This window comes from Xiphias gladius, chromosome 21 (assembly GCF_016859285.1).
Source record: "Xiphias gladius isolate SHS-SW01 ecotype Sanya breed wild chromosome 21, ASM1685928v1, whole genome shotgun sequence".
In the NCBI taxonomy this organism is placed as follows: domain Eukaryota; kingdom Metazoa; phylum Chordata; class Actinopteri; order Istiophoriformes; family Xiphiidae; genus Xiphias; species Xiphias gladius.
The window spans coordinates 23,436,956-23,450,126 of record NC_053420.1 but is presented as its reverse complement, the minus strand read 5'-3'; the positions used below and the strand labels follow the sequence as shown (position 1 = coordinate 23,450,126).

The 13,171-nt window shown below is 43.0% G+C and overlaps 2 protein-coding genes across 2 annotated transcripts; both read left to right on the top strand.

The window, feature by feature from the left end:
* Positions 1-5,342, top strand: otop1 (otopetrin 1). The gene is made up of 6 exons (XM_040159381.1): positions 1-373; positions 631-767; positions 1,098-1,156; positions 1,390-1,520; positions 3,443-4,347; positions 5,172-5,342. The coding sequence occupies exons 1-6, from the start codon at positions 1-3 to the stop codon at positions 5,340-5,342; spliced, it is 1,776 nt and encodes a 591-aa protein (XP_040015315.1).
* Positions 5,343-8,973: 3,631 nt separating this feature from the next.
* drd5a (dopamine receptor D5a) lies at positions 8,974-10,356 on the top strand. Its single transcript, XM_040159393.1, has one exon. It carries the CDS (start codon positions 8,974-8,976, stop codon positions 10,354-10,356), a length of 1,383 nt encoding a protein of 460 aa, XP_040015327.1.
* The last annotated feature ends 2,815 nt before the right edge of the window (positions 10,357-13,171 follow it).

Genomic DNA, 13,171 nt, shown 5'->3' with positions numbered 1-13,171 from the left:
ATGGTGGAACACAGCGGCCTGGATATTATGTGTCTGAACAAGTACTGTCACAGCTCCTCCTCGTCGTCCAGCTCCGAGCACGACAAGAAGATTTTCACCAAATTGAAACTCAACCTGTCAGGGGACTATCCGAGGAAGAACGCGGAGATCCTCAGCGGTCAGTACGGGACCAATCTGCTTCTGATCGGGGCGGCGCTGATGCTGGCCATCGCGCACCACGACCCCTTTGTCAAGGAAGAGCACCTGCTGTCCTTCGTCACCTGCCTCATGATCCTCCAGCTGATCTGGATGATGTGGTACATCCTGGTGCGGGACAGACAGAAGAACACGCGGACCGAGAAAGATGTCCACGCCACCACATGCTGGATAAGAGGTGAGTTTGCACGATTACGCGCGGGATTTACAGCAGTCGATGCGCAACATGGCAAATGAGTTTGATTCTTGTCCCCGTGTTTGGAGATTAGAGAAGTGCTGTTCAGTATGCATCATTCAGAATCCTAACTAGCTCTGAGTGTTTGTGGTTTGACAAATGAAGGAAAACTTGAAAATTCTCCCTATAGCCAAAAGAAACCTTGAATTTTTTTGGTCATCCGTGCTAATAATAACTTGGTATCTTTCTTTTCTCGGTAGGTGGTTTGACTCTCCTCGCGCTCCTTTCACTCATTATGGACGCTTTCCGAATCGGGTATTATGTTGGCTATCAGTCTTGTGTGTCGGCTGTGCTCGGGGTATATCCTGTCATCCATGCAACTCACACCATAGCACAGGCAAGTTTACCGCCCCACTTTAATTTCAATACAGCGATAATCTTTCAGCAGTGTTAGACACCGTGTCTTTTTTTTTTCTGTGCACCACTTAACCAGGTAGGTCTTTGAATAATGTGCTCTTTGTTGTTGAGGCAAGCACAGAGTTGCTGCAACAATATAATCCTATCATTGTCCATGTTATGTGAGTGTAACTGCATATGACAAGGGAAATCCTTCTGGTAAAGGGAACTAAATACTTCTTAAGTTGACTTTGCTGTTAAAGAAATGTGTTATGTCTTGTCAGTTAAATTAAGGTTCTGTGTCTTGTTTTTGGTTTTTTTTGGTGTTTAGGTGCATTTTCTTTGGTTTCACATCAAGGATGTCATCAAGAGCTTTGAAACATTTGAGAGGTTTGTGAAATATGTGATATTGTAATTTAACAACACTTTAGTTCTTGTCATATCCATTTTTGTTATACCCATAAATCTCATCATATCAGAGTCATGAAACATGTCACCAGCGACTAAAGAAAGAGCTAAATCTGAAATCGACATGCATGCACATCAAGACAAAAGTGTATCACAACACTGCCACATGCTAACAGATGATGGGTCATCAACCTTGTTTTCAAATGTCTCCTCAGATTCGGTGTAATCCATGCAGTGTTTACCAACCTCCTCCTGTGGTGCAACGGTGTGATGTCAGAGGCCGAGCACTTCTTGAACAACCATATGAGAAGACTCTCGGCCCTGGGCTACGGAAACCTCTCCATCGGTAAGGGGCCAAGGGGTCGATTGCTGGCTTGTACCTAGAAGAAAAGTACAATAGTCCACTTGAGATCTCACTTCAATGGATGAAAGAAAAAGTAAGGAGAGGAGGGTTTGTGAGGGGAAGGGAGGTTAGCCCAGCAGGCCCACTCAGTCTTGTTTGTGTCGAACGTCTCTCTATTAGGTTTCAGTAGAGACACACAGTGTTGCTAACGCTGAGGCCCCCTCCCCGGCCCTTTCCCCACACTTCAGCCACCACCACCCTCCTTGGCAACCCCCCACTTGACCTCAGACGGCTTTGTCCCCAGGCTGCTTACTCCCAAGGGTGCTGCAATTACAGTAACTGATACATCTAAGCCTAGGGTTGGGGGGTTCGGCTGCTCCCCCTCATATCCGGCTGACTGTGAGGCTGGCTGCACCCTGACTGTTGTTCCTGTTTTAATTAAAGGGTGCAGGACCATAGTAGTGGCTTTTGGGAGGTGAAGGGTAGAGGTGGGTGAGGGGGGGCACATGGCAGGGTTTAGTTGAGAAGATCCCTTGAGGGCAACAGCATTACTATCGTATCTTGGGGTGGGCTTTACAAGGAGTGCGTAAGTACAAAAAGTGTTTGGTCATCAACGTCTAAGATGCTCATGAGTTCAGCTAATGAGTGAAATTTCAAATTCAATCCAGTAATATAGGGCTAATCAATACTGACCATCAAGGGCTTAGATAGAAAGTTATTGCGGAGTTTTTTGTTGCAAAAGATGGTCTATAACTTTATTAAAAAACAAAACACGATTGAAACTTTAAAGTTGCACTGTACTAAAAAAAAAAATACTGGGCTTTGTAGTTGTGTCAAATTTAGGTTTCATCACAAATCTAAAAACATTTAAAACAAAGTTAACCAAGAAGCAGATAAAAGGGGGATCCTGGGTGCCCAGTAGTGGAGAGACATACAATAAATACCAAAAAACATTCTTACAAGAAGGGGCTTGAAGGGCCATCCTTTGCTTTGATTTTAGTGTGACCTTAAAAATGTAGTGCTTCATTGCTGTGGTGATCCAAATTATTGGAGTGGTGTAGAGCAGTGGTGTCCAACATGGGGGTCGGAACCACCATAACTACTACACATATTTATGTTTATTTTTTCAGACCACCTTCTAATCTTGTTTTTTTTTTTTCTTTTTTTTCTTTTTAAAATATTCAGATAAGGCAAGCAAAAAAATCACTTTTTGGTTGAACTGGTCACAACTAGTAGTTATACAGTATGTATTAACAAGGGTTTCCCAGGAGACACTGCTTTGTAACAAGCCAAAAAAGTTGGGAAACACTACGTTAGTGGATATAAGTGTCTGCATCTGATGCTTGCTCTAATGTTCGCTGTAGTAAGTTAATTTTCAGAAGAGATTGTGTATAAGGATGTCACACCTAATCCGCATTTCAAAATGGTTTTCTTGAAACATTTAAGATTGGACTGGATTAGAGCAAAGGTTTACCAGTTATAATTTTGCCTCAATGCTTTCATAGCATTTATATTTGACAGTTTAAAATCTGCAAAAAATGAAATTATACACAAATGTAAGTCACTTTTTTCATTCATTCAGCTTGGCCAGCACTGCCTTTTTGTAAAGGGCAGTATATTACTCTTTGACCTCTGCATAATGAAGTGCTGACATCATTTTCATTTAGATTTAGATAAACTAAACCAGTCTATTAAATATTTACTATTAATTTATTCTATTTTTATATGTATGTTTACACGAATGTTTATGCTTTTGGTTTCTCACTCTGTCAGAACAGTATTATGTCCTGACAGATGGATATGGTTTTGTTAATATTGTCCTTCAAGACAGAAAAACAGTGTTAATGTAGGGCAGCATAGATATGTTTTTTTTTGTATTTTTCATAGCTCTCATGCATTTGCATCTGTTTTTATTTGTTTTGCAGTGCACTCAGAGCCTCTCTGTAACTGCACCACCAGCACTTGCTCGATGTTCACTAGCAGCCTATACTATCTCTATCCCTTCAACATCGAGTACCACATCTTTGTCTCTGCCATGCTCTTCGTCATGTGGAAGAACATTGGACGGACCATTGACCTTTCTTCGAACCGGAAAAGGCTGGCTACCAAAACCCAGGGCCTGTCTCTAGGCCCTATTCTGGGTCTACTTGCCCTGGCCAGCACTATCGGGATCTTGGTAGTCTACATCACGCATGTGGAGTCCCTTCAAACACGTCAGTCAGCCATTATTATGTTCTACATTTACGGCATTGTCATGCTGGTGTTCATGTGCTTTGCCGGTGCTTCAGGTCTACTCATATACCGAGTGGACCACATGCCACTGGACACCTCCAAGAACCCGTCAAGACAGCTGGACACAGAGCTGCTGTTTGGATCCTCTGTTGGCTCCTGGCTTATGTCCTGGTGCAGCATAGTGGCGGTGTTAAGTGCCAACAGCAGTCCTCCTTTCCTCTGGACTAACTTCATCTACTCTCTGCTTATTGTTTTGGAGAAGTACATGCAGAACCTCTTTATCATAGAGTCTCTTTACCGCCAGCAGGAAGATGGAGGAAGGGAGGACCCGGAACTACCCTCTGCTCCAGAAATCTTCTCGGTGACTTCCTCTTTAGCCCCACCGTACAATGGCATCATCAACCGAGCCTATGAGACTCCAGACAGGGCCTGCGTCACCATGGAGCACGAGCATGAGGAGAGCGGTCAGGTGTACAGATGTCCGAGGAAACCATCAGAGGTGCCACTGCCTGTGGGGAACAAAATAATGGAGCCTCCAAATGTAAAGAGGCAAATCCTGAAGAACATTGCTGTTTTCCTCATAATGTGCAACATTTCGGTGAGTATGTTAATTGAATGTCAATTAAATTACATGAGATGTTGATGCTGAATGAGATGTTGTTGATGAGAATGGAAGTATGTTGTGTAAAGAATCTACTTAATGGCAATCAGCTACTTAAAATGCTTATGTGAATCTAAATCAGGTTCACCCAGGAAATTTCCACTTAATGTTCCTGTAAGCTTCTATCAGAGCAGCAGATTGTTGTTTTAAAGCTGCTCCAATCAATATTTTCTATTAACAATGGATCAAATAACTATGTGTAATGTGGCAGGTGTCTCATAGCGAAAAACCAACAGAGCATTATCACCCGACTCCTCAGTTCCCCTCAGGTCTACGGAGTGTTTTAGTGCCTTTCAGGTCATTGTTTTGATTTAATGGCCCACAACTGTTTTGGTTCAGCCTCATCGCTCTCATCAGTCTTTTTTCAAGACAGAGCTAGAAGCTGTTTTTAGGGAAAAGCTCTGATAAACTCGCTGTACACTACCAGCTCTGCACTAAAAAAAAGGCAGTCAAAGTTATTGACTACCTGTTGAACTTAGTGGACCATTTAGCAGCTAAAGAGCCGGGAAATTTGACTCAAGAGTTGAGAGTGAATATCAGACTTAAATTCATCAAGTGGCCAGAAACACGACTTCAAATGAATGTTAATTTTGCTCTGTGTCTGTTGGATGCTTGAATAGGCAACTATTTACTAACACGTTTGCTACAACAACTCTATAAGGTGATAATATGTCACTTTGGTGTCTATAGTTTCTTGGACTTACCCTGTGGCTGAGAAATCAATGAACAGAAGTTTAATTAATTCAATTTCCGTCTTTCAGCTATGGATCCTTCCCGCATTTGGCTGCCGGCCACAGTATGACAACGGGTTGGAACAGGAGACATTCGGCTTCAGCATATGGACAACAGTTCTCAATTTTGCCATTCCTTTGAACCTTTTTTACCGCATGCACTCAGTCGCCTCCCTCTTTGAGGTGTTCCGCCGGGTCTGACAGAATAGCAGATGACTGACAATACCAGATAGCATGCACAAGAGCGCTTGTCACCACCGGCTCCCGAGACCATCTCATGGCGCAGGTCAACCGTTCAGGAGGCAGTCTGGGTCACACTCCAACAGACTTTAAAGCAAGCTGTGGAGACAAACAAAGCATAGATCCCTCAGTGAGGAGATCACAGAGGAAGACGAACCTAATAGCCTGCGTTCCTTGAAGAATTACCTTGTATAACACGAGGCTTATTAAAGATGGCGATGAACAGAACTTTGGGTTTCAAGAATTTAAAAAGGGCCCTGTGTACTTTTTGTTTTATAGTCACATGTCAGTAGGATTTTCTCCCTGATGCATCATGTAAAATATATATGGTGTATCTGACACACACATTTTGTACGGTTTCATATTAGTAACTGACAGTATAGAATAGTCTACTCACTTGATTTTTATATCTGAAATACAAGTTCAGCCACTGAAAAACCTTAGTCTCATATATCTAATAAGGTAATAGTACTGTATTTCACAAAGCCACAAGTGCATTGGTGAACCACTTGACCCATATTTTATCTGCATTTGAAATGTGCATACTCTTTATGGATAAGGTTCTCATTTACTTTTCCTTAGTCGTTCAGTTAGTTTAATGGATGTTGTTCAACACTTGAGCTACAAGGATACTGACAATCTTAGAACAGCACTGTATTTTGAATAATCTTTATGAGTTGGACAATAGTTCTCAGAAGTAGCACCTGCCTATCTCAGTCATTTAAGGTTCATCTGTGACTTCCTGCATCCTGATTCTCTGTTCTGTCGAGTTGAATGGAAAGTTAAGATAAAATTATGTTACTGGGTAGCACTGTTTTCAGTTATACTTAGAGTCCTGTGATCTGTATCCACATTTTATTGACAAGTACAAGGTCGGATAACAAATTGACTGTCCAAAAGATTTTCCATTCTATAAACTGATAACATGTTGAATTCATCGATGTTAACATGAAAAGGCACTGGTTTAATATTGTTCAAATCAGGTGCATCTGTGTTGTTTAAAGTAGGAATCTCATATGTCAATGGTTCCAGGATTATTACAATAACATAAAACATGCTGGCATGATGACAACTACTACACCAGACCAGAGATCGTATGTTTACACCCAAAGAATCAGCAATAAAAACCATCACTTGTTTCTTCTAGATATACTGTAAAGCACAGATATACTGTATAGTTGTACTGTACAATTTTATGTCAAATCAATGTATAATTTCAGTCAGACGTCCAGCAAGTTCTCAACCTGGTGCTATCCACTGTATGTATTCTAACTATGTGCCAAGTTGTGGTAAAATCCTTGTTATTAGGTGAAAACTACAATATTACTGTTTATCATCTCTGTAAATACTGCCATGCTGATCAAAATCATTCAGAAGCTGTGATACGATTTTGCGAAATTCCAATGAAATGGTGCTCATATGAAATTATGTGTACAGTAGTGATGAATGTATATCTTTGCCCTCTTGAAATAAAGAATAGTTTTCTTTTTCATATGCAAGACCTTCACATCTCTTATGTTGTCTTCCTTTATGTTATCTGCTTTTTTAACACTGAGGATCTCCTCGCTGTTTTCAACTTTTTTCACTAAACTTCTGGGGGGGGAGTTGTAGTAGACCTTTGCACCACAGGATGGCGCCACGTATTTGTGTTTTATTTTTTTGAGAGTTTGATAGGACACTTCAAAACCTCATGAGCAATAGACGACTTAGGCTTGGACTGTTGTGCCAAGACATCTTTAATAACTGCTTCTTACAAAAATGATGAAAAAACACATCAATGTTAAAAGACACACAAAAGTATACAAAATAATAACATAAATTCTCACTAAAACACAACTTTGCCTCCAGGTTGTGACTTAATGTTAATCAATAATAATCTGTGATTTTCTTTAATTTAAATGCAGCAACAATATTCCAAATAAACGCATTTTAGTCAGTAGCCTACCTCCCGAGACACGTCCATAAGCATCATACCTTTGATCTAAGCATATTAATTCAGTGCCTGTGGTAACATCTGTAGTAACATCTGTATGGGGAGAAGTAGACGTTGGGCCGGACACAGGTTGCCTCCTGACCCGACATCCCCAGATTATAGGTTAGGCTACTCCGGAGAATTTGGCATCGGGCGGCGGGAGATTATTTAGACGTAGTGTCAGAACGATTTGACAGGCACGCAGACACGGCTAAAAATATCTGTGACGTTTCAAAGCCGGAAACGGCGCTGCTGCTGCTGCCGCTGCTGCCGCTGCTGCTGTCGCACGGACACGCGACGACGCACAGCGCGCGCAGAGCTCCTGGCCTCGCGTGCCCGCTGAGAGTGTCAATGTGACTCACCTGTTCAAGCAACTCTGACACGTGGGTGAGCTGTGACCTCCAGTCGGGAGGTCGTCAGAGGGCAAACATCCACCGATGTTCTGGGACACTCTGAAAAAGATTTATTTCGCCCCCCCCCACGTTTGAAAAGACCCAGTGGCTTTTTTGCATTGAGGCGCAGGCATTAAAACTTATGCTATAGCTTTTTATATCAGGCTGAAAATGTGTTAAAAAAAGAGTTTTGGGTGGTTTTATACTAGAGTCCTACTGTAAAGTAGGGGAGTATGGCAGATTATGGTGCTGGTAATGAAAGTATGAATCAAATTCGTGATCTGTCATGGGAGTTTTTTTTAAAGATAGATAGATAGATAGATAGATAGATAGATAGATAGATAGATAGATAGATAGATAGACAGATAGATAGATAGATAGATAGATAGATAGATAGATAGATAGATAGATATGGGGTGTGTCTGCCCTTTGAAGGGGCCATGAATGCTATATGCTTCAGACCGTCTGCTGTTTCAGCACCACGGACAGCTCTGTAAGTGCTAAAGTAGTCTGCACGTGTGGCTCATTTCTATTTACAATTACTGTACCTCCACTTGTTTTTATACATGAACTGGCCTGGGTGTGTCTGCAACCTATATACAATACATGAAATGTATATTATATATGTATTATGAATACTTTCATTCCAGCGACCGCAGTATTGTTTGATGTCAAATATACCTAGAGAATGCGCACCAGAGGATAGACAGTCCACCACTGGAAGAAAGCTTTCGATTGAATTAGAGTTTGTAATTACGCAATTTGGAGTTTCCAACGAAAACCTTCAAAATGTTGAGGGCTTCCTCACACCCCTATCCTAGAACAGTGCACAGTTGTGCGTAACACCACGCACAAAAGAGGCGTGATGGAGTGTGCGCCCAGCCCTGGTTAGGCTAATGTGTTTTAGGCTGCAGGGACTCCCTCCTCACTCACACCGCGCTCTGGGTATCTTGGACTGAGAGATTCACTGATCAAGCCAGGTCAGAAAACCGGACCGGCCAGGCTGCAACATGCGCTCGCCACTGCCCGCTGCGTTTCAGCCCCACAGCGCACCTGGCGAGTCGCTCGGCTCAGTTTTAACGCGCTCTCTGCTCTCTCCCCGTCTGTTTTGCACTCCACAGCAGGCTGGCAGCCGAGCCGGTCAACTGGGACTATGCGGTGAGTGGCTGATGATTGCGCCCGTCCCCGCGCACGGAGCAATGGACTGCAGTTTTACTTGAAGAGGCGCATGGAGAACCCAGCCAAGTATCTCTCATCGGTGCAGGGGATTGACTCTGTGCCGGCACCCCTCGGAGAGATTATGTGGAACAGCACCGAAACAGAGGCAACAAGTGACGGGAGGAAGGACATGGTGGCGCGCACAGTGACGGGCTGTCTGCTGTCCCTGCTCATCCTATGGACCCTCCTGGGGAACATCCTGGTTTGCTCCGCGGTGCTGCGCTTTCGGCACCTGCGGACCAAAGTCACCAACATTTTCATCGTCTCCCTGGCTCTATCGGATTTATTCGTGGCCGTCCTGGTGATGCCATGGAAAGCTGTGGCAGAGGTGGCGGGGTACTGGCCGTTTGGCACTTTCTGTAACGTCTGGGTCGCTTTTGACATTATGTGCTCCACCGCCTCCATCCTGAACCTCTGCATTATCAGCGTGGATAGATACTGGGCCATCTCGAGCCCCTTCCGCTACGAGAGGAAAATGACCCAGCGAGTTGCCTTTGTAATGATTAGCATCACTTGGACGTTGTCTGTGCTCATTTCATTCATACCGGTCCAGCTGAACTGGCACAAAGCCAGCGGAGACGACATGGCTGGGGCGCACAACTCTTCCACGAGTCGGCAGATGGAAGAAAACTGCGACTCCAGCCTGAGCAGAGAGTACGCTATATCCTCCTCTTTGATAAGCTTCTATATTCCCGTGGCAATCATGATTGTGACATACACGAGAATATACCGGATTGCACAAATACAAATTAGAAGAATAGCCTCCCTGGAGAGAGCCGCAGAACACGCGCAAAGTTGCAGGACCAACAGAATCGAGTGCCAACACCACAACACCTTGAAAACGTCGATTAAACGGGAAACCAAAGTGTTCAAAACTCTGTCGGTGATTATGGGTGTCTTTGTGTGTTGCTGGTTACCTTTCTTCGTCCTAAACTGCATGGTCCCGTTCTGCGACAGGCCGGCCACAGACCGGGACGCGGGTCTACCGTGCGTCAGCGAGACAACTTTCGACGTCTTCGTGTGGTTCGGCTGGACCAACTCCTCCCTAAACCCCATCATTTACGCCTTCAACGCCGAGTTCAGGAAGGCCTTCGCCAGCCTCTTGGGTTGTCGCCATTTCTGCTCCAACACGCCGGTGGAAACTGTTAACATCAGCAACGAGCTGGTCTCATATAACCAAGATACCCTCATCCACAAGGAAATCGCGAACGCCTATGTCAACATGATCCCCAACGTGGTTGAATGTATTGAGCACGAAGAGACTTTTGACAGGATTTCACAGTTTTCTCACAACAACGAAAACGCCACCGACTCAGTTTGTGACTTGGAGGACTGCGAGGCAGATATCAGTCTTGACAGGATGTCAACATTCACACCCAATGGATTACACTGACTCCAGCTTCGTGTCTCCCTGTGCGTCATTGGATGTCTTGATAATAATGTCCTCGTTCATTCGGCTCATTTGTACCGGAAGCTCCTCTCCACAGGGAGCCCACAGGTCAGGGCTCTCTGAGATACTGAAGAGCATCCCTTACAATTGGCGAGGGATCTAGTGACTTGGTCGTGGACACTTCAGCAGGGGGGCATGTCTCCGTAGCCACCAGCCCATCCTGCCTCAGCTTTTCGTCATATATGAGATGTGATGTTGTCGTCCTGTTCTGAAAAAAAAAAAAAAAAGTGATGTGTAGGTGTTAATTTAAATGACAAGTGAAGTCTGTGTTCATTTGTTCAAAGGTTCAGTGTTGTTGAAGCTAGTGTTTAATGGAAGGCTTTGCTTGGAGCATCCGTATCTCATGTCCATCCACTTGGAGGGGAAAATGTTTGTAAAGACTCACTGAGGATTCATAAAGGAATCGTTTTGCTGCTTGAGAACCTCATGTGTATCCAGTGCCCGCCTTTCCACTGAGAATGAAAACTGAGGGCAGCCTTACAGACCGTGCAACCAAGATAGTTCAACTCAAATGCAGTCATTTCAGCGCCTTATAGCTTATTCAGAGATGAGTTTTGAGTCATGAAAGGAATGTGTCGTATGTAGCTAAAGTTAAATGATGCCAAATGCAGTATTAAAGTGTTAACCCACTGCACCCACCCCAGTGACTCCTCCAGCACACCTGCTCTGCACCACGTGCACTATTATGCAGTTTGGTCCAGGCTCACATGGCCAGAGGCTTTGCTGGAGCAAAACATAATGTAAAAGTACAAAAATCTAATGCTACAAAAAAAGAAAAAAAAAAGAAAAAGTGAGCCTGTTTATACTGGCATCACTAATCCAGATCCAAGAACTCTGACTAGGATCAGTAGAATCATTTTAACGGTCAAATCTGTTACTCTTTTCTGTGATTTTTCATTTCTTATTGAGGCCAAAATCACAGAATGGATCTGCTTTATCAACCACAGTCATCAAAAGACAAGAAAGAGTAAAGACTGTCCTAAATGACCAAAGATTTCAAGGAGCCAATCAATAACTCCGACACAATAAGGCTACTGTGTTTTGTCAGCTAGAGGAATTGTTGCTATAGAAAGCCTCCACACATGTGAGGCCAATGGGCCAATACAACTGGATGTCATACATCACCTCTCCCACACCTCTCTTATCTTTGTACTGTACAGATGACTTGATCTGAATGTATACTACTGTCCTTTAAACAGTGAAGTGTGTCATCATTTGTCTAATAAAATGCTGTCATACTGAGAGAAACAGAGTGCTCTGGTATCTTCCTGAAGGTGACATTAGTGTGTATGGGTCTCACAAAAGGACAAACTTGCAGGGTTGGAGGATTTTCTCCTTTAGTTCAACTTTCATTTTACCCGTACTCAGCAGTGACTTTGCTCTCACGCATGTCCACCTCTGACTTGTTCTTTCTCAAGATTTATTTTTTGACATTTTGCATTCTTTGGACAGACTGACAGCAGAGACTGACGGGAAATATTGGCCCATGAAGAGAGAGCGGGGGATGACACGCAACAGAGGTCCCCGGCGGACTCAAAGTGGGGACATTGTGGTTACGTGGTGTGCATTTTATAGGCCGCTGCTCCTCTAGGACACTTCAGTAGTCTGACCTGTCTTCCAGAGGTTCAGACAGCTGATATATTTCTTCTGGCAGAGGCAGAGAGGTTTGAATCCTGCTTATTAGAGCGGCACGGTTGTATTTGTATGTAAAGTAATAAAAGACAGCAAGTGTGGAAGCAAAACACACCCTGAAGAAGCCGCTGTTCTTAATGGCGGCATCTGTTCTTGGTCACTTAGCTTTATTTTTTTTTTGAACCAGTATCAATACTCCATATAGTACCATTTGCCTAAAATGAACTTTAATTCTGGATGCTGGCTACTTCAACCTCAGGCTCAAAGTTTGTTTTTGTTTTTTTTAAGTATATCATCAAAATGATTGAAATGTGTGTTAACTGATATGAGCAAGAAAAAATATGCATATTGTAGCTGTATAAAACTAAAGAAAAATGAAGTCTGTCCCAATTATCTCCGACGCCACAGTCGTCTACATTATATCTGCATACCACGAGGAAGCCATTCGCCGCAATATGTTCATCTACAGCATGAAAAACAAGACACTTAATCCTCAGCAATATAACTCAATTTGCATTTTTAAAACTTTCTCAGTACTTTCTCTGAACCAAGGTTTTCATGTTAACCCAAGCAATGCCTGATGCTCTGTTCATAGCCATTTATCTGACTTACACAGGCAGTGGTGTAAGTATCCACAACCTTTACTTAAGTAAAAGTACCAGTGCAACAAGGTAAAAATACTCCATTACAAGTAGAATCCCTGCATTCAACAACTACTTAAGTAAAGTACCAAAGTGTTATCAGCAAAAAGTACTTCTGAAAGTGCATCAATATATAAATGTCATTTTACGGTTGTATTGTAGTGTTTTACTGTGGAGCCAATTTGAATTACTTTATACTGTATACTAATAGGGTAGTGTTTTTTTTTTTTTTGCAAATCTCTTTATTGTTTTTATATATGCAAAAATACACAGACAAAATATGAAATATGATTAAAAAAAACAGCACAGAAATACACACACACACACACACACACACACACACACACACACACACACACACACACACACACACACACACACACACACACACACATACACACATTGGTTCCAGAGACAGCATTTTTGTTTGAATACAAGGAGGTGTTGCAGGTTGCCTCCCATCCGTCAAGAAGGGTTTGCCATAT